This window comes from Leptodactylus fuscus, chromosome 1 (assembly GCF_031893055.1).
Source record: "Leptodactylus fuscus isolate aLepFus1 chromosome 1, aLepFus1.hap2, whole genome shotgun sequence".
Taxonomy (NCBI): Eukaryota; Metazoa; Chordata; class Amphibia; order Anura; family Leptodactylidae; genus Leptodactylus; species Leptodactylus fuscus.
In genome coordinates, this window is record NC_134265.1 from 15,914,217 (window position 1) to 15,935,780 (window position 21,564).

Here is a 21,564-nt window from a genome sequence, read left to right on the forward strand (position 1 = left end):
CCGAGCGCCCTCTGTTGGGCGTCCGCACTCACGCCAAGGTAAAAAGCAAGATGGAAGCTTTTGTGCAATGACTAGTCATGCCAGGGATGACGCCCAATACCAATCCTTGCGTCATCTATGCCGCTTTCAATGGCTTGCATGAAGCCTCAGGCTTAGTTCGTGGATGCTATTTTCCTGTCCATTACTTATCTTTCAATGGATCAGGACAATGGACAGCCAACATTAGCGTAAACCTAGCATCAGATCTTCATACATGAGAACTGGGGTTAATAAAACACTATTTGGTTCCTCGTCTTGCTCGATCATTGGATGACAAATATTAGTCAGATGGGGCTATAAGAAAGTTTCCTGAGTGTAGCTCCCCCTAGTGGTGTCTAAATTTTATAATTTAACATCAGATTTATTCTAAATAATAACTGGACTGCCCGGCCCTGCAAATTGTTTTATTGTTACTCATTTATACCTTTTAGGTGACAGTGGGGGCTTTGGAAACTTCGGGAGAAGGGGTGAGTTAATATTTTTCAATGATCCCGACATAAAATAAGCGTTTTTTTCATGTTTGGTCAGAATTGACAAAAAGGAAGACCTTTGAGTTGATCCGCCATATTGGATCAGGTCTCTGTCACGCTATAAGGTGCGGGTCTGCCTCTGTAAGACGTGTACAGTAGATATGGATGTATGATAAAAATCTGGTTGGGAGGACCCCTTTATATCTTTTGTTTTCTTTGTAATAAGGTTTTTAGAATAACCAATCCTTCATTATCTTCAAGGTAACAATGACGATTCTGATAGCAAGGGGGGCTTTGGACGAACAGGTGAGGAAACACGGAGATATACATCTGGGTGTCTAGTGGTTTTCTGGGCTCAATGACTTATTCTAAGAATACGGGATCAGTCAAAGATCAGCAGCGGTCTGACAACCAGGAACCCTCACAGATCAACTCTTCACAGGCCATACGATGTCATTGCCTGTTCACAGCTAAAATCCCATTCAAGTGAACAGTCAGATCTGCAATACCAAGCACAACCACTGCAACATGCGCGGCACAGACGAGCCCACAACGCCCATCATCATGCTGCGGTCTTTCCAAATAGCTGATCAGTGGGGGTCCTGGATGTCGGATCCCTGATGATCTTTAAGTGATTAGAGGTTTTCTGGGGGGGGGTTTGGATCCAGCAGACTCTTGATGAACCCGGGGTTTGTGACCTGGATCACGTGTTCAGAATTTGGGTTTCCCTCCTGCCTCCCCTGATCTCATAGGTACCCTGTGCTAGGGGGCCTGGCGAGTGTTTTCCATATGTCCCAGGGTAATGACTTTCAAATGGGGTTGAGCCGATCTTGAGATTTCAGGATCGATTTTAAAATCCGGTTTTCGATCGTTTTCCAGCCGATCGTCAAATTTGCTCGATCGCTGATTGGGATCCGATCTTTCCTGATCGCTCAACCCTGCTTTCAAAGTATAGGACTGTGGCGGCCATGTCAGTGGTGTAGTATGGAGTAGAGTTTCTTGATGTGTTGCAGCTTTATAGATTAATAGTCTCTGTACTAGAAACTTAGTTTTTTTGTATTTCTTCTTTAAGATGGCAGCGGTGGTTTTGAGAACAGAAGAGACTTTGGAAGAAGAGGTGAGACTTGTCCCTTTGTATGCCGAACTAAACCTAGAAATAAAACTGTGGCTGCCCATTTTTCATACTGATAACCTTTATATTGACAGCCAGGCCCTGCACAGATCAGCAGTGGTTGAGGAGCAGACATACTGCGCCGCCCATGCATGGTGGTGGTTTCAGTGAACTGCAACACTATTGAATTGAAGTATAGCAAATGAAGGCTGCCGCAATAGCTGATCTGTGCAGAGTCCAGGTGTGGGATCCCAACAGGTCATATATATCCTGTGGATAGGCCAACAGAATGAAAAAAAATCTATATGGGGTTGGAAACCCTTTCAAATGTCAGCGTCTCATTATAAATATTGGATATGGGGAATGTAAGTTACCGTAGGTTGTCTTTTAATGTCAGTCTTTATTCCAAAGGTAACAATCTTACGTGGTAGTAAATATGGTTATAAGGATTATTGTCAAACTCTTCCGTTTTGTAGCATTTGGCAGCTCTCCCGTCTGTCTAGCATGTCATGTACTGTCTGGATAAGTGCAGAGGAGTATGAATATTGTTCTGTAAAACCTTATGGTCTTTCTGTTAGGTGGCTACAGAGGAAGGAATGAAGATGTCGGTGTTGAATCTGGAAAAGGTATAACTTTATGGTGTGTGGGGTCTGGATTATGTGACTATCAGTCCTGCAGATACTGTAGATAGGTTAGTGTCACCAGACCCAGCATATCACCCCAGTCCTGCAGATAGATAGGTTACTGTCACCAGACCCAGCATATCACCCCAGTCCTGCAGATAGATAGGTTACTGTCACCAGACCCAGCATATCACCCCAGCCCTGCAGATAGATAGGTTACTGTCACCAGACCCAGCATATCACCCCAGCCCTGCAGATAGATAGGCTACTGTCACCAGAACCAGCATATCACCCCAGCCCTGCAGATAGATAGGTTACTGTCACCAGACCCAGCATATCACCCCAGCCCTGCAGATAGATAGGTTACTGTCACCAGACCCAGCATATCACCCCAGCCCTGCAGATAGATAGGTTAGTGTCACCAGACCCAGCATATCACCCCAGCCCTGCAGATAGATAGGTTACTGTCACCAGACCCAGCATATCACCCCAGCCCTGCAGATAGATAGGTTAGTGTTACCAGACCCAGCATATCACCCCAGCCCTGCAGATAGATAGGTTACTGTCACCAGACCCAGCATATCACCCCAGCCCTGCAGATAGATAGGTTACTGTCACCAGAACCAGCATATCACCCCAGCCCTGCAGATAGATAGGTTACTGTCACCAGAACCAGCATATCACCCCAGCCCTGCAGATAGATAGGTTAGTGTCACCAGAACCAGCATATCACCCCAGCCCTGCAGATAGATAGGTTAGTGTCACCAGACCCAGAATATCACCCCAGCCCTGCAGATAGATAGGTTACTGTCTCCAGACCCAGCATATCACCCCAGCCCTGCAGATAGATAGGTTAGTGTCACCAGACCCAGCATATCACTCCAGCCCTGCAGATAGATAGGTTACTGTCTCCAGACCCAGCATATCGCCCCAGTCCTGCTGATAGATAGGTTAGTGTCACCAGAACCAGTATATCACCCCAGCCCTGCAGATAGATAGGTTACTGTCACCAGACCCAGCATATCACTCCAGCCCTGCAGATAGATAGGTTAGTGTCACCAGAACCAGCATATCACCCCAGCCCTGCAGATAGATAGGTTAGTGTCACCAGACCCAGCATATCGCCCCAGTCCTGCTGATAGATAGGTTAGTGTCACCAGACCAAGCATATCACCCCAGCCCTGCAGATAGATAGGTTAGTGTCACCAGACCCAGCATATCGCCCCAGTCCTGCTGATAGATAGGTTAGTGTCACCAGAACCAGTATATCACCCCAGCCCTGCAGATAGATAGGTTACTGTCACCAGACCCAGCATATCACCCCAGCCCTGCAGATAGATAGGTTACTGTCACCAGACCCAGCATATCACCCCAGCCCTGCAGATAGATAGATTACTGTCACCAGACCCAGCATATCACCCCAGTCCTGCTGATAGATAGGTTAGTGTCACCAGAACCAGCATATCACCCCAGCCCTGCAGATAGATAGGTTACTGTCACCAGACCCAGCATATCACTCCAGCCCTGCAGATAGATAGGTTACTGTCTCCAGACCCAGCATATCGCCCCAGTCCTGCTGATAGATAGGTTACTGTCACCAGAACCAGTATATCACCCCAGCCCTGCAGATACATAGATTAGTGTCACCTGAATCAGTTTCCTCCTTGTGATTTGCTGCCTCCTTTGTTTTTTGTCAATATGAGCTCTTTGGAGCAATGAGGCCGCTGCTATTGAAGCAAACGTCCAGCAGATATAAGTTGGGAAATGCCTGAGATAGATGCATGACTATCCTGAGATACAATGGTGATAATATAAAGGGGGGACTACATGAACCAGGTGGCCTAGGTCTGCATTTGCAGATTGACAAAAACAGCGACCTCTCAGCAACAGAGGCAGCGGTTCACGAGAGGTGATAAAGCTACGTAACCTATCTGATGACCTTTCCTTTAAGCTCACCAATACCCCCTTTGTTTCCGAGCAGTGTCACAGAACCGCACATGTCCATTTTTCTAGGAATTTTTTTTGTCTTTAATAGTTACATTATTTTCATGCTGTGATGTCCGCTCCGTTAGTATTACTTGTGCTTTTTGTTGTAACAAATTGTACAACTTTGTATCTACAGGACAAGATGACCTTGGCAGGGCCGATACTGGTGAGTTTTGTTATATTATTGCAATAGGTTTTTGTTCACCAAATCCAGTGATAGGAAAGTGACCCCAAAATGTTAATGATTTCTTTTAAATGCAATAAATCTATTTTTCCCGACACAGTGTACAGAATGGTAATATTACAAGAGGACCTTTCACCACCTCCATCTCTTTTACATCCCTCCATAGCTAAAAGTTCATAATGGTTTGGGGAAAAAAAAAAAACAATTGAGAAGTTTTCCTTGTTTTGTCTTTTATGCTGTAACAATGAGACCATTGATGGCTGTCAGCAGTCGTGGCTGCCTATATTAGTCTGGTACCTGAGGGGGGCTACAGATATAATACACCAGAATCGCAGGAGCCGCTGCTTGTTACAGGGCGGACTATGGTAAAAGGCTCTAGTGTTGTCTGTCCCTACTAGTTCTAGTTAGTAATGTTTTTCTTTTCAGGACCCAAAGTGACCTACGTTCCCCCTCCACCCCCTGACTCCGAAGACGATATCTTCAGGCATTACCAAACTGGCATTAACTTCGATAAATATGATGAAATCCTCGTCGATGTATCTGGAGTAAATGCGCCCCTCGCCATATCGGTCAGTACGTTTCTTAGTTGGTCCTTTTTGTCTATTTTTATTATTATTTTTTTTTTTTTTTTACAACTTTCCATTTTAACTTTAATGGATTTGTCCAAAACCAGATACGGCCTGTTCTTAGGACATGTCATCAATATCAGATCGGTGACAGGTCTGACCCCCCGCGTCCCCTAAGTCTGCTGACATCTGCAATAAGCTGACGGCTCCATATAGTGTAGTGGCCATGATGTGCGTTGATGCTCGGACCATTCACTGGCCTGGTCACTACTGTGTATGGCCCCGTCTGACGACATCTGTAATATGCGGCTATGTGTACTTTAGTATGTGCTTTACAGATCAGCCCATTTATTGACCTGACCACTGCTTTGTTTGCTGTCAACTCATTCCTCTGCAGATTCATAGGGGTGCCCAAATGTTACACCTCCACCTATCTCCTCTATTGATGCCTGATCTATTGTCTGTTAATAGACCAATTAATATCTGGCATTAAACAACCCCTGCAAATTACTACTGATGGATAATTATATTCATGACGGTCACTGTGTAAAATCCCCTGGGAAAATAGGATATAAGTAAGGGGGAAGCCTAATTTAAAGGGGCTCTATCATTAGATTTTTGTAATTTGAGAAAAACTTGCCTGAATAGCCTTAAAAAAGGCTGCTAATCATTTTACAGAAGAGGCCCCCCCTTTTTTTTATTAATTACCGTTAAAACGGATATGGTAATTAGTTCCACCGTGCACCCCCTAAGGTCATCCCTTATGTACGCCCACCTCTCTTGCTTGTGCCTCCAGCGTCTGTCTTCCCAGCTGGTTTCGATTAAAATCTTGTTCTCAGGGGAACTGAGCTAAAGGAAAATGGTGCCGGAGCGTGTGCAGTGCGCTCGGGAGGGAGCGCTACTGCGGATGTGCGAGATTTTAGAATGTTATTGTGATGCTAAAAATTGGTTTGGCCTTGCTGTTTCGGTGCTTAAGGTATATGATTTTTTCCTATAAATTTACATGACTTTTCTCTTCAGTCCTTTGAAGAAGCCGATCTTAGCGACACCCTAACAAAAAATGTTTATAAGGCGGGTTATGTGAAGCTGACCCCAATTCAGAAGCACAGCATCCCTATTATACTGGCGGGCCGTGACTTGATGGCTTGTGCCCAGACTGGATCTGGGAAAACCGTAAGTACACATTGGTGGTCTATGATGGTTGTGGGCTGGGGTCTGTGTGTGTGGGGTTACTATGCAGGTACTGGCTTCTAAGGGGCAAGTTGGTTGGGTAGGGGGGGGGGGGGGGGGGTTGGTTGGCGCTATCCCATACGAAGACTCCTATAGGTTATAGTGATACTCGGAGTCCAGGCCCTGGCTCAGTGTTCAGTCCAGACATCTGTATTTTACAGATCAAATACACCCGTGTGAGGCAAGCCTATAATAGCTGATCACACTCCAACCGGACGTATTTGTAATAATCTTTATTCTTCCAGGCGGCTTTTCTTTTGCCCATTTTGTCTCATATGATGAAAAATGGAATTGCAGCGAGTCAGTTTAAAGATATTCAGGAACCAGAAGCGATCATTGTGGCACCGACCAGAGAGCTGATCAATCAGATTTACCTGGATGCTCGCAAGTTTGCATACGGGTATGTAGAACAAAAAATAAATTGTCTGAAATGTAGCAACTGAGAGTCACAAGAGTGGTGGTGGTTTTTGTGTCATGGTGGTTTATTGCTCTCCTCTCTGTGGTAAAGTCGAGAACTTGGACACTGTGACATTCTCAGAAGTTGAGGATAAAATCTCATTTTTACTTCCCCCCTCCCCAATACAGAACAGTTGTACGTCCGGTTGTGATCTATGGAGGAACGCAGACATCACATTCGTTACGCCAAATATTTCAAGGCTGTAACATTCTCTGCGCTACGCCTGGACGCTTACTGGATATTGTTGGCAAGGAGAAGGTACGTTCAGGCTGGATAACTCTCCTGCTTTTTGGAGGTTGAAGACCCCTTCCAATCTGATACCCTATGCTGAGCTCCTCCTTGTCTATTGGCTTCGTTTTCTATAGGAGGTTTATTTGCAGCAGTCACCTCATTTACAGCAGACTGATCACATGTATGTATTAAACACACAGGTGAAACCAAGAAGTCAGACTATTTTAGTCTTGCTTTAGATTCCCACTCATGTCATTCATATCCACTGTGGGTTTGACAGAAAGCCCATCTGATGTAACAGCGGTTACCTGCATATACCCCATAGGCTATAATGGGGTCTGCGAGGTGTCAGTGGGTTTCCTCCAGTTTTGTACGGAATCCATGAGAAAAGTACTCTGTGCGGGACCTGCCTGTATAATGCTCTTACTCTGTGCAGGACCTACCTGTGTAACGCCCGTACTCCGTGCATGACCTACCTGTATAATGCCTGTACTCTGTGCAGGACCTACCTGTATAATGCCTGTACTCTGTGCAGGACCTACCTGTATAATGCCCGTACTCCGTGCAGGACCTGCCTGTATAATGCCTGTACTCTGTGCAGGACCTACCTGTATAATGCCTGTATTCCGTGCAGGACCTACCTGTGTAATGCCCGTACTCTGTACAGGACCTACCTGTATAATGCCCGTACTCTGTGCAGGACCTGACTGTATAATGCCTGTACTCCGCTCAGGACCTGCCTGTATAATGCCTGTACTCTGTGCAGGACCTACCTGTATAATGTCTGTACTCCGTGCAGGACCTGCCTGTATAATGCCTGTACTCTGTGCAGGACCTGACTGTATAATGCCTGTACTCCGCTCAGGACCTGCCTGTATAATGCCTGTACTCTGTGCAGGACCTACCTGTATAATGTCTGTACTCCGTGCAGGACCTGCCTGTATAATGCCTGTACTCTGTGCAGGACCTACCTGTATAATGCCTGTACTCCGTGCAGGACCTACCTGTATAATGCCTGTACTCTGTGCAGGACCTACCTGTATAATCCCGTACTCCGTGCAGGACCTACCTGTGTAACGCCCGTACTCTGTGCAGGACCTACCTGTATAATGCCCGTACTCTGTGCAGGACCTGCCTGTATAATGCCTGTACTCCGTGCAGGACCTGCCTGTATAATGCCCGTACTCTGTGCAGGACCTACCTGTATAATCCCGTACTCCGTGCAGGACCTACCTGTGTAACGCCCGTACTCTGTGCAGGACCTGCCTGTATAATGCCTGTACTCCGTGCAGGACCTGCCTGTATAATGCCCGTACTCTGTGCAGGACCTGCCTGTATAATGCCCGTACTCTGTGCAGGACCTGCCTGTATAATGCCCGTACTCCGTGCAGGACCTGCCTGTATAATTCCCGTACTCTGTGCAGGACCTGCCTGTATAATGCCCGTACTCTGTGCAGGACCTGCCTGTATAATGCCCGTACTCCGTGCAGGACCTGCCTGTATAATGCCCGTACTCCGTGCAGGACCTGCCTGTATAATGCCCGTACTCTGTGCAGGACCTGCCTGTATAATTCCCGTACTCTGTGCAGGACCTGCCTGTATAATGCCCGTACTCTGTTCAGGACCTGCCTGTATAATGCCCGTACTCCGTGCAGGACCTGCCTGTATAATGCCCGTACTCTGTGCAGGACCTGCCTGTATAATTCCCGTACTCTGTGCAGGACCTGCCTGTATAATGCCCGTACTCCGTGCAGGACCTGCCTGTATAATGCCCGTACTCTGTTCAGGACCTGCCTGTATAATGCCCGTACTCCGTGCAGGACCTGCCTGTATAATGCCCGTACTCTGTGCAGGACCTGCCTGTATAATTCCCGTACTCTGTGCAGGACCTGCCTGTATAATTCCCGTACTCTGTGCAGGACCTGCCTGTATAATGCCCGTACTCCGTGCAGGACCTGCCTGTATAATGCCCGTACTCTGTTCAGGACCTGCCTGTATAATGCCCGTACTCCGTGCAGGACCTGCCTGTATAATGCCCGTACTCCGTGCAGGACCTGCCTGTATAATGCCCGTACTCTAATTCTCATTTATCTTTAGATCGGTTTGAGCAAAGTGAAATACTTTGTCCTGGATGAAGCCGATCGTATGTTAGACATGGGCTTTATGGAGGACGTCAGGAAACTGTTGAACAGTCCAGGAATGCCAAGCAGAGAAGAAAGACAAACCCTCATGTTCAGCGCCACCTTCCCTGTGCCCATACAAAAGTAAGACCAGCCCCGTAGTGCCCGGCTCCAGGAGAAGTGCGGTTGTGTTTAGCAGAATCCTGATTTATTTTTCTTTCTCTTTTATAGTCTTGCTAGGGAGATTTTAAAGCCAGATTACCTATTTGTGGTGGTCGGACAAGTGGGTGGAGCCTGCAGTGACGTCGAGCAGCAGATTATAGAAGTTGATGAATATGGAAAGAGGGATAAATTGCTGGAAATCCTGCAACACATTGGTAGGGATCGCATTGATCTTTTATGCTCTACTACATCCCTACTCCTAATAACTAAAGGGATTGTCCAGGGAATTAATCTGACCTGACTTACTCCAGCAGTTTCTTCATTCTGGACCTGTGTGTTTTGGCTTAGTTCACATTACTTGACCCAAGGATGGGACTAGGCTGAAGCCGTTGGGTCGTTCTGTTCTTTCCCCTTCTGATTTCTCAGGTATATTATAGTAACGCTAGCCCCCATAGTACAGGGAAATGCCCATGAAATCGGGAGAGCAGGGAAAGGGCAGAGCAACCCAGGGGCTGCTTCTGGTCTTGCGACTTGGGGTTAGAAACCAGGCCAGAAGCCTGGGTATAGTAGGAAGAAACCACCGGAGGAAGTCGGGTACGTTTAACCCACCAGCTGTGGACTTAGATGTAGTTCTCCATAATTCAGATTGCACACTTTCTACCACAAGTACATGCGGTTTACTGTGAATTGCTGCGTATTCAGGCCATTCAGAAGCAGAGGCACCTGATTGGATGCACTTCCTAAAACCTCAGTGTTGTATCTGCACTTGGCACCTTCTAGCTTCTGCCCACGACTTCAACAGTTGTTTCTGGCAATGAGCTGCTTATATTTAGGGAAATGCAGTTGGTGATGATCCGCCTGTGTCCACGTCTCTGCTCTGTTACATCTGTGCATATGCGCAGCAGACCCAGCTGTATGTACATCCCTATGGAGAGGAGACCAGACCGTGCTGTGCAGCCTCAGCTCTGCTACATCTGGCAATTTGGATTACAGGGGTTTCCTTGTGTGAGTGTCCGAGCAGCTTCTGTGTTAGAAATCTGACACAGTTCTGCCTCCTCCCCCATCAGAGCCCGAACACCACATTCCTCCTGTTTTACGCATACAAACGTTTTACCCAATATACTTGTTTTTGCGCACACACAGCTTGCTTGTTCTCTCCTGACCTTCCATTAGACTCCATTTTCAGTGGCTTGCACACTGTCCGAGTCAATCCTTTTATAGCGTGATCCTATCAGAGAACGTCTCATGGACCTTTGATGACGTCATCAAGGGTCCTGTAGCGTAAACATAAATTCGTGCATAGCGGCCATGAAGTCAGGTCATTTACTGGGATAATAAGTAGCTTATGTTCTAATCCAGGTTACAATCTATGTGGCATATTGAAAGCCAATCCGTGCAGCTGTTTTTGCGTAATTGAGGAACAAACATCCAAACACAAAAACTTACACATTTATATAGGACAAGAGGCCGTCATGAGACCTAGCCTGTACCTGTCAGGCTCTGATCCCCATTGACATCACTGATCTCTATAAACCACATCGTCCTGTTGTTACTGGGAACTGTTTATTGCTATTGTTGCTCATGACATACTTGTGCCCTGATGGGAAGGGACGTGCACCAGCTCCGGTCCAGCTCGTTCGCCAGCCCCCCTCGGGATCTCTGCTTTCTTGTTGCTATGTAGTCATTACAAGTGTCTCTGGGTTATTCATTTACCATTATTGCTCATTTTTTTTGAAGGTCACGAGCGCACAATGGTTTTTGTGAAAACCAAAAAGAAGGCTGATTTCATTGCGACCGTTCTTTGCCTGGAAAAAATACCGTCTACGAGTATTCACGGGTAAGTGTGGTTTTTAAAAAAAATTTGCATTGAGAAAATAGTCGTGGATTTAAATGGTGTCCAGATTTTAGAAATCGCTCTGGCCCAGGTTTTTACATTTGCAGTTATAGTCAGTGGAGTTACTTGAGATATTGACTAGATGTTTCTTCACTTGGACACAGAACCATTGGTATAGGGCCCGGGCTGACACAAGGTATATAAAGTGTTGGCCCTACCACCTGCAGGGGGCGCTACATGCCTTGGATTGCTACTTGCACTGTTGCATCTGGTCGCTTCACCCCAAAGCCCCGCACAATGTAAAGTCTTAAACATATTTGACTCCTATAACGTTTTCATTGTAACATCCTTTTGTGACATTTCTAATTCTAGGGACAGAGAACAGAGAGAGCGAGAGCAAGCGCTGCGAGATTTCCGTAGCGGCCACTGTCCTGTCATTGTCGCCACTTCCGTTGCCGCCAGAGGATTGGACATTGAGAACGTTCTCCACGTTATAAATTTTGATATCCCGGGGGATATCGATGAATATGTTCACAGAATTGGCCGTACTGGCCGCTGCGGCAACACTGGAAAAGCCATTTCCTTTTTTGACAGGAGAGGAGATGATGAGCAGAGAGTGGCCCGTGCGCTGGTGAAAGTCTTAACCGATGTAAGTGGCCGAGAGACAAGTTGTGTAGCGGTGAATCATTAGGGCGATTTACCTCCATTACGATTTATGGCGATTTACGTCGCGTCCCTTTCAAAGTATGAGTAAGTGTTGGGAAAACCTCGCAAGATTTCGTTCAGACTGCCGTGTCTGCTGTTATACTCTGGGGTCACCTCAGACCCCTGATTGTAATAAGTGGAGGCCTAGGAAAGGGGGACAGACAAAATGTTACTCCTCCCCTCGGCTTTGGCGAGACTCATCAGTGTCTTTGCTTCTATTGCAATTATTGGTTCGTTGCCACGTGACGCTGAGACTCAATCACAGGCCATAGCGGCCCCTGACGTCAGGCAAAAGTGCCAAAGACACCAGGGAGTCGCGCTGGAGAAGCAAGTTATTAGTTTGATCACCTCACTTGGGCCTCCAAGTACAATACCAGGTTTGGCTTGTCCTGGCTGTGTTTGGTCTGAAATAACAGATCTGAACAAAATCACATTGGTTAGGCTATATATTCGGTTTTTGTTATTTTTTGCATAATCGCTCAGTAATAATTACAAATGATGGAATCAAACTTACTGTATATACTCGAGTATAAGCCAAGTTTTTCAGCACAGTTCTTGTGCTGAAAGTACCCCTCGACTTATACTCAAGTCAAGCATAAAAAATGGGGGGGGGGGGGGGGAGTCTATGACCATCCGCAATAGTAATGTAGAATCCCCCATAAAATAGTGAAAAAAAAGCTTTAAAAAAATATAATAAAATAAAAGTTGTAAATCTCTCCTTTCCCTAGAATACATATAAAAGTAGAAAATTACTGTGAGACACATACACATTAGGTCTCCCTGTGTCTGACAGTGCCCGGTCTACTGAATATAGGGCATCTGCAGTGCTCCTGTTCTGTCAGGAAGGGGTTAATAGGAGCACTGCAGATACGCTATATTCAGCCAGGCTGAGTTCCAAGTGTGTGTGTGGGGGGGGGGGGGGGACTCAGTCCTCAAGCTCAGGGAAGGGGCAGACAGACAACCTAAACACCCCCTCCCCTTCCCCAGCAACTACTGCACCCAAAAAATACAACCATTTTAATTTCTGAAATTTCCAGTAGCTGCTGCATTCACCCCCTCCACCCCCTTGGCTTATACTCGAGTCAATAAGTTTTCCCAGTTTTTTTGTGGTAAAATTAAGAGGCTTCGGCTTATATTCTGGTCGGCTTATACTCTAGTATATATGGTAATACATGTAAAAACTCACAAAGCCCAAAAATTAAAATAATCCCTGAAGGGCCCAAAGGGTGTAAAGGTTTATAATAAATAAATAAATATATATATCTATATATATATATATAATGGAGATAACTAATAGAAGGGATACTATTGGGACTATTTCAGAGTCTCTGTGCTAGGAAAGTGCAACAGATAAATAGTAAAAAGATTCCCGTCAGTAAATGCCGAGGCCTCAGTAAATCACCTCGAACACCCACAGTGAGGAGGACATGGCACGAGCTCTGTGACCTCATCAAACAGCTGATCAGTGGGGGTCCTAGGTGCTGCTTACTCACTGAACTTACTGATTTCCTAACCATCAGGATACTTTATCATTGAAAATGACCTGGACAACCCCTTAAGGACCAGGCCATTTTTTGGTTTCGCATTTTCGTTTTTCCCTCCTCACATTTCAAGAGCCATAACTTTTTCATTTTTCAGTTCACAGAGTCACATGATAGCTTATTGTTTGCGGGACAAATTGTACTTTGTAATGGCATCATTCAATATGCTGTGCAATGTACTGGGAAGCTGGAAAAAAATTCAGAACAAGGTGAAATTGGAGAAAAAATGCATTTGTGCCATTTTCTTATGGGTTTAATTTTTACAGCATTCACTGTTTGGTACAAATGACATGTTACCTGTGTTCTACGTGTCAGTACGAACGCGGTGATACCAAATTTATATAGTATTTGAAATTTTTTGATACTTTTAAAAAAATGATAAACTTTGCAAAATAGAAAAAAAAATTTGTGTCATCATGTTCTAACACCTGTAACTTTTTCATATTTCCATGTATGGAGCTGGTTGTGGTGTCTTTTTATGCGGGACAAGATGACGTTTCTATTGATACCATTTGGGGAAAGATCCGATGGTTTGATCACTTTTTATTCAATTTTTTATAGGAGGCAAAGTGTTGAAAAAAACGCTTTTTGGCTGTTTTTATTTTTTTTTGCCGCTACGCCGTTCGCAGTACGGGATAAATGTTTTAATATTCTAATAGTTCGGGCATTTTGGAGCGCAGGGATACCTAATATGTTTATGTTTAATGTTCTTTAATTACTTTTATAGCTGATCTAGGGAAAGGGGGGTGATTTGAACTTTTATATTTTTTTTATTTTTTTAATACTTTTAAAAACTTTTTCTTTTCTTCTGTTACATTTATGATCAGACTCCTTAGGTACCTTGAAACCTAGGGAGTCTGATCGCTCATACTATTCACTGCAATACTACAGTACTGCAGTGAATAGCAGAATCGCAGCACTTCTATTAGAGGCTGCCTCTGGCATCGCCTAATAGATCTAGTGCAGAGACAAGCCTGGAAGCCTTCAATAGACTTCCGGCTGTCATAGCAACCGATCACCGCCCTCTTGTGACGTTCAGGAGGGCGGCGATCGGCGAAACATGGCGGCGCCCATGCCGCCGGCGCCGTTTACACACTGCGGTCACGTTTGACCGCAGTGTGTAAAGGGTTAACAGCAGCGATCGGCTCGGGCACCGACCGCTGCTGTTAGTGGCAGGTCCTGGCTGTATTATACAGCCGGCATCTGCCGTGTATGGAGCGAGCTCAGCGTGTGAGCTCGCTCTATACATCCCCATGCGACCCATGACGTACAGTTACGTCAAGGGTCGCTAAGGGGTTAACTTGCTATTTATTCCTGGAGGGCCTGTTGTAAAAATGGCTTACTTGCACAAATTGACATTGTTTTTGCATTGCAAATTTCATACTCCTCTCTTGCCGTATTCACACATAGGATTTTATGGAATACTGTCATTGTATTCTGCGTTTATTGGGCAGAGCCAGATTCCACACACTGGTGGAACAAGCTTATTTTCTTGGCCACATTACTGTCTCCCATTGTAATACATAGGCGGGTTTCAGTCGAATGTAGCACGACCTCTATGGGCTACAAGTTTTACAGCACTTGTGTGTGAACAAGGTTGATGTTATTAAACAGATCTGCATTTTCAATGTTTGCTAATTTTCCCCCAATCCTGTATTTTGCCCCCTCAGGCTCGCCAGGAGGTGCCTCCATGGCTTGAAGAGATTGCATTCAGCGCCCACGGCATGCAGAGCTATAGTTCTAACTCAAGCAATTTTGCTTCAGTAGACAACAGAAAGGTAACGTGTCCTGTACAATTCTGATATAAAGGGGGGGGAGGGGATCCTTCTCCTTTCCTCCATATAATACCCCATGTTTAATTGTTAGGGAAACCAAACTTATTTGAGAGACACTTGAGAATGAAAACCTGCGACACAATTTGTTGCCCTGTTTTCCCTGCCATATATCTAATCGTGTACTTCCTTCCTTTTTGCCTCTAGAGGGGCGGATTTCAGGAGGACGACAGCAGCAGCACCCCCAGTATTACACGTCCTGCGGCTCAGGCAGAGGAGGAGGAAGATTGGGGCTAGTGAGAGCTCCGAGGAGGACACGACGCATCAGCACGTTCAGTTTTCCATTATACAATATGTTTTATGTTTGTAAAAAGGAACTTTTTTGTTTCCAGGTATTTAAGGTAATTTACTTGTTTGGGAAATGTTTGTTTCTGTTTTTGTTTTGTAAATGGCGGCTCTGGAAACTACTGAGCGCAACATTAAAGTTTTTTTTTCTTTACCTACTTGTGTGTTCAGATTGTTGTGGGATTTATTCTTATGATGGATAAGGAAATATATCGTCACATGAAGAAGCCGTCTCTGATCACAACATATATGTAAAGGGAGGGTCCAGCTTTATAAGATAATGTCCTGTCCCCCTGCGAGGTGTACCGGTTCTGATCACATGACCAAGGATTGAAAATCGATCTGAAACCTCCAGGTCCATCATGAACAAAATTCAGCAAAATAAAACCTCAAACCTTAACCCCTTCCCGCCGATGGCATTTTTTGATTTTCGTTTTTGACTCCCCTCCATCTAAACCCCATAACTTTTTTATTTCTCCGCTCCCAGAGCCATATGAGGTCTTGATCTTTGCAGGAACAAATTTTTCTTCATGATGCCGCCATTATTTATTCTATATAATGTACTGGAAAGCTGGAGAAAAAATTCAGAATGGGGTGGATTTGAAGAAAAAGTGCATTTCTGCGACTTTCTTACAGGCTTCGGTTTTATGGCGTTCACTGTGCAGCCAAAATGACATGTCCCCTGTATTGTGTTTCGGTACGATTCCGGGGATACCAAATTTATATGGTTTTATTTACATTTTAACCCCTTGGAAAAATCCAAAACTGTGTTAAAAAATGTTTTTCTAAAAGTCGCCATATTCCGACAGCCGTAACTTTTTTATACGTGCGTGTACGGGGAAGCATAGGGAGTCTTTTTTTGCGGGGCCGGGTGTACTTTTTATTTCTACCATTTTCGGGAAATGTTATTGCTTTGATCACTTTTTATTCAAATTTTTATCAGAATCAAAACAGTGAAAAACGGCGGTTTGGCACTTTCGACTATTTTTCCCTCTACGACGTTTATCGAACAGGAAAAATATTTTTATAGCTTTGTAGAGCGGGCGATTTCAGACACAGGGAAACCTAACATGTATGTGTGTCACAGTATTTAACTACTTTTATATGTGTTCTAGGGAAAGGGGGGTGATTAGAATTTTTAATACTTTTTTTTTTTTTTTTATCTTTTTTGCATTTATTAGACCCCCTAGGGGGTCTTGAACCTCAGGGGGTCTGATCACTAATGCAATGCGTTACAATGCTAATGCATTGCAAAAAATCATTTCTTTTGCAGGCTGCATAGACCAACCTGCAAAAGAAAGAGATTGCAGACCGGCCGGGCACCCGGCTGTCATGGAAATGTGATGTCGGCCCTGGAGCTTGCTCCAGGCCCAGGCGATCACCAGCAAAATGGCGGCGCCCATGTGCCGCTGGGAAAATGGTGCCTTTGACCGCGGCGCCGGAGGGGTTAATGCCTCCGATTGGTGCGAGGTGGCTATGGTGGCCGCCATAGTTTAACACCTGACATGCGCCGTACTAGTATGGCGGATGTCGGGAAAGGGTTAAAGTCAATTGTAGTGACTTAGAGATTTTTCCAGTGTTCAATGTAATCCTGACTCCCATATGTTTGTTGTACTGGATATGACCATGAGCCCTTCTCCTTCCAGTGGTCACAACCTTGACACCACTACTACCTATAGTGATCAGTAAGTAGTCTGAGTGACCGTCCTCCTGCTCTCATGACCATACCTGAGGCATAAATGTATCATCCCCCTGCAGCCTCTTACTGTACATCTCAAATGTCTGTATCTCTGGAGGAGTCGACTATACTGGCAACTGATAACGCGTTCCCAATCTTTTAACAACCTTTACATAAATCCATAGCTCAGTGTATACATGAGGTGTAATCCTATCTGGACAGTGTTTTTTTTTTTTTTCCAGTTTTTATCATCCCCCCCCCCGCCCCGCTGCAAGTTTTATCTAGCTTGCTTTGTTGGTGCGTATACATCAGAGGTTCTCAAACTTATTTTGTCTACCGCCCACTTCGAGAATTATTTTCTAGCGTGTTAAAAGCAAAAAAACTATTTTAAAGGGGTAGCCTCATGAAGCTTGATCTGCCTTCTAAGCTGCCTAAAAATCTTCTTTCTTCCTGTTTGCTCGCGTCAATTAGCCCCGCCCCAAAATTAGCGTGTAGCCCCGCCCACCACATAGCGTGATCCTATGGGATGACTGAAGGGCCTGTGATGTCATCAAAAGGTCCTGTAGACTTGGATTTACCTTGTACGGAGTTTCCTAAAGGACCTGGCTCCTCTGCCCACTAGCAGCCTGCTCTATATAATAAAGCTTTATCCTAGTGAACAGAGAGACCAGGTCCTTTAGCCCAGTAGGATTTAGACTGCTTTATATAAGAAAGCAGCACTTATTCCACCCTCCCCCCCCCCTCTATCTCACAGCAGGGAGCTAGGTGATGTGTATGTGTGGTGCAGACACAGGCTGGCTCCGGACACTCAGCCCCCCCCACACACAGTAGGGGGCTACGTCATGTGGCTCCCTCAGCAATGAGCAGGGGGCCAGGTGCTAGTGTCCATAATGAAGTGAATAAAGTAAAATAGTGGACGAACAAAGCAGTATTGCTGAAGCAATGTATTTAGGAAAAGTCTTAAATCCACATTAACAAGCAGTATAGATAGAATCATTGTTATACCACCCCTTTAAATTAGCCATCGCCCCCCTAAACCGCTTCAACGCCCCCCAATCTTCTCTGTGCCCTTTACTGCCCCCCTATAGGCCTCCAGCGCCCACAAGGGGGCGTTATCGTCCACTTTGAGGAAAAACTGGTATACATGGTAAGTAGAGGAGAATCTGCTCTCTAACGCTCAGCACCCTGCAGGACATGTATAGTGCACCGTGCTCTGAGACAAACATGGTACTTTGGTTGTGATGGAAAGCTCCTGTTTAGTGCCAGCATCACACTATATGTCCCTCTCCCTCTGTGCATTCCTTCCCTACACAAGTGTAATCTTGTTATCTGACCTGCAGTCTCTTCAGATGGATATAGGAGGGATTTTTTCTTTAAACCTGCATTTACTGACCTGCTGCAGTACACAGGCACACTCCTTGTCTAAAGCCGGGGCTGTATACATTGGCCATTGTTGTGCTTATTCTGGCCATCTTGTGTACACAGACGCCTTACTAGGGGGATTTTTGGGATTGTAAACCATTGGTCTTTGGACCTGCTGGGGGTTTGCATAGCTACATTAAGGTTAATAAGTTTTTTTTTTATTACTGAACTATAATGTGCAGTTGGTTGCATGCAATTTTGTTGCCATTTCCAAATTTTACAGGTGAACCACATTTAGTCACCATGTTACACATCAAAGCAGCATGGCGTATAATGTCACTGAATTTGCCTGGAGGCTTCGTCCATCTTTACAGCCAGTCAGATCAGGCGTTCTGAGCGAACGATTGGATAGTAAGTCAATTTAGTACATAATGTGATGGATTTACCATCTGATCATATGTAGGGGATATATAAATGGAGCAGAACATTGAGATCAGACCCGACCAGCAACTGTATGTAGCCACGTGGGCCTGTCAGGAAATTCAGCAGTACTAAGGGCCCGTGTAGGGATATGTTCACATGCAGGGTTTTCCTATAACTAGTACAACAGAGCCAATATGATGGTTGATATCCCTGCAGATCCACAGAGAGCCCTGGATGATTGTGATTGTCTTGTATCACAAGGGGGCGGCTTCAGTGAGGGGGCTACTAGTTTCCATTACAGGGCTATTAAGGTCTTAGCTGCAGTGCACAAATAGAGGAACCACCTGGAGGACGTCTTACTGAACTGTCTAGGGGGTAAATTAAGCAGGTGGCGGGATCGAACGGAGGGCGTTTTATATAGAAAGGAGCCATTCACACAGAGGAAAATGGTGCTGAATTTTCCGTGCTGAAAAAAGTCTATTGATTTCAATTGTTTGATAGTTAGCTTTTTTTTCCACTTGCGCCATTTTCCTCCGTGTAAATGGACCCTGAGTCCCAGTCAACTCCCTCACCTCTAGCCAGAAGCTCCGTGTAAGTGGACATTCCCAGGAAATGTGGTAACGGGAGCCTAGTGTGTATTATTGGTGTAATTGGAGTGCAGATGAGCTGAGGTTGTGGTACCAGGGCGTCAAAAGCTTGGTATTGTGTTCCCTTGAAACTTTCATAGAAGATTTAGAAGCACTTGACCATATCAGCCCCCCCCCCCCCCCCCCCGACAGACCCCTGCATGCCCCTGCACATGGTATTATGCCCCATAGTGGCCCCTGCACACAGTATTATGTCCCATAGTGGCCCCTGCACACAGTATTATGTCCCCATAGTGGTCCCTGCACACAGTATTATGTCCCCATAGTGGTCCCTGCACACAGTATTATGTCCCATAGTGGCCCCTGCACACAGTATTATGTCCCCATAGTGGCCCCTGCACACAGTATTATGTCCCCATAGTGGCCCCTGCACACAGTATTATCCCCCATAGTGACCCCTGCACACAGTATTATGCCCCATAGTGGCCCCTGCACACAGTATTATATCCCATAGTGGCCCCTGCACACAGTATTATGTCCCATAGTGGCCCCTGCACACAGTATTATGTCCCATAGTGGCCCCTGCACACAGTATTATGTCCCATAGTGGCCCCTGCACACAGTATTATGATCCCATAGTGGCCCCTGCACACAGTATTATGTCCCATAGTGGCCCCTGCACACAGTATTATGTCCCCATAGTGGCCCCTGCACACAGTATTATGTCCCCATAGTGACCCCTGCACACAGTATTATCCCCCATAGTGACCCCTGCACACAGTATTATGTCCCCATAGTGGCCCCTGCACACAGTATTATCCCCCATAGTGACCCCTGCACACAGTATTATGTCCCCATAGTGGCCCCTGCACACAGTATTATGTCCCCATAGTGGCCCCTGCACACAGTATTATCCCCCATAGTGACCCCTGCACACAGTATTATGTCCCCATAGAGGCCCCTGCACACAGTATTATCCCCCATAGTGGCCCCTGCACACAGTATTATGCCCCATAGTGGCCCCTGCACACAGTATTATGTCCCATAGTGGCCCCTGCACACAGTATTATGTCCCATAGTGGCCCCTGCACACAGTATTATGTCCCATAGTGACCCCTGCACACAGTATTATGTCCCATAGTGGCCCCTGCACACAGTATTATCCCCCATAGTGACCCCTGCACACAGTATTATGCCCCATAGTGGCCCCTGCACACAGTATTATATCCCATAGTGGCCCCTGCACACAGTATTATGTCCCATAGTGGCCCCTGCACACAGTATTATGTCCCATAGTGGCCCCTGCACACAGTATTATCCCCCATAGTGGCCCCTGCACACAGTATTATGTCCCCATAGTGGCCCCTGCACACAGTATTATGTCCCCATAGTGGCCCCTGCACACAGTATTATGTCCCCATAGTGGCCCCTGCACACAGTATTATGTCCCCATAGTGACCCCTGCACACAGTATTATGTCCCCATAGTGGTCCCTGCACACAGTATTATGTCCCATAGTGGCCCCTGCACACAGTATTATGTCCCCATAGTGGCCCCTGCACACAGTATTATGTCCCCATAGTGACCCCTGCACACAGTATTATCCCCCATAGTGACCCCTGCACACAGTATTATGTCCCCATAGTGGCCCCTGCACACAGTATTATGTCCCCCATAGTGGCCCCTGCACACAGTATTATGTCCCCATAGTGGCCCCTGCACACAGTATTATGTCCCCATAGTGGCCCCTGCACACAGTATTATCCCCCATAGTGACCCCTGCACACAGTATTATGTCCCCATAGAGGCCCCTGCACACAGTATTATCCCCCATAGTGGCCCCTGCACACAGTATTATGCCCCATAGTGGCCCCTGCACACAGTATTATGTCCCATAGTGGCCCCTGCACACAGTATTATGTCCAATAGTGACCCCTGCACACAGTATTATGTCCCATAGTGGCCCCTGCACACAGTATTATGTCCCATAGTGGCCCCTGCACACAGTATTATGTCCCATAGTGGCCCCTGCACACAGTATTATGTCCCATAGTGGCCCCTGCACACAGTATTATGTCCCATAGTGGCCCCTGCACACAGTATTATGTCCCCATAGTGGCCCCTGCACACAGTATTAT

General features: G+C 45.9%; 1 protein-coding gene across 1 annotated transcript in view; it reads left to right on the forward strand.

Annotated features, from left to right (window-relative positions):
* Nucleotides 1–15,328, forward strand: part of DDX4 (DEAD-box helicase 4) — a 30,519-nt gene extending 15,191 nt beyond the window's left edge. The window contains exons 12-27 of the mRNA XM_075266289.1: nt 471–506; nt 744–815; nt 1,582–1,626; nt 2,032–2,059; nt 2,199–2,246; nt 4,366–4,395; nt 4,840–4,982; nt 6,000–6,152; nt 6,455–6,609; nt 6,795–6,924; nt 8,995–9,161; nt 9,249–9,394; nt 10,917–11,016; nt 11,386–11,662; nt 14,930–15,037; nt 15,239–15,328. Of these exons, the coding sequence (XP_075122390.1) occupies nt 471–506; nt 744–815; nt 1,582–1,626; nt 2,032–2,059; nt 2,199–2,246; nt 4,366–4,395; nt 4,840–4,982; nt 6,000–6,152; nt 6,455–6,609; nt 6,795–6,924; nt 8,995–9,161; nt 9,249–9,394; nt 10,917–11,016; nt 11,386–11,662; nt 14,930–15,037; nt 15,239–15,328 (1,728 nt within the window). The remainder of the gene's footprint in view (nt 1–470; nt 507–743; nt 816–1,581; nt 1,627–2,031; nt 2,060–2,198; nt 2,247–4,365; nt 4,396–4,839; nt 4,983–5,999; nt 6,153–6,454; nt 6,610–6,794; nt 6,925–8,994; nt 9,162–9,248; nt 9,395–10,916; nt 11,017–11,385; nt 11,663–14,929; nt 15,038–15,238) is intronic.
* The last annotated feature ends 6,236 nt before the right edge of the window (nt 15,329–21,564 follow it).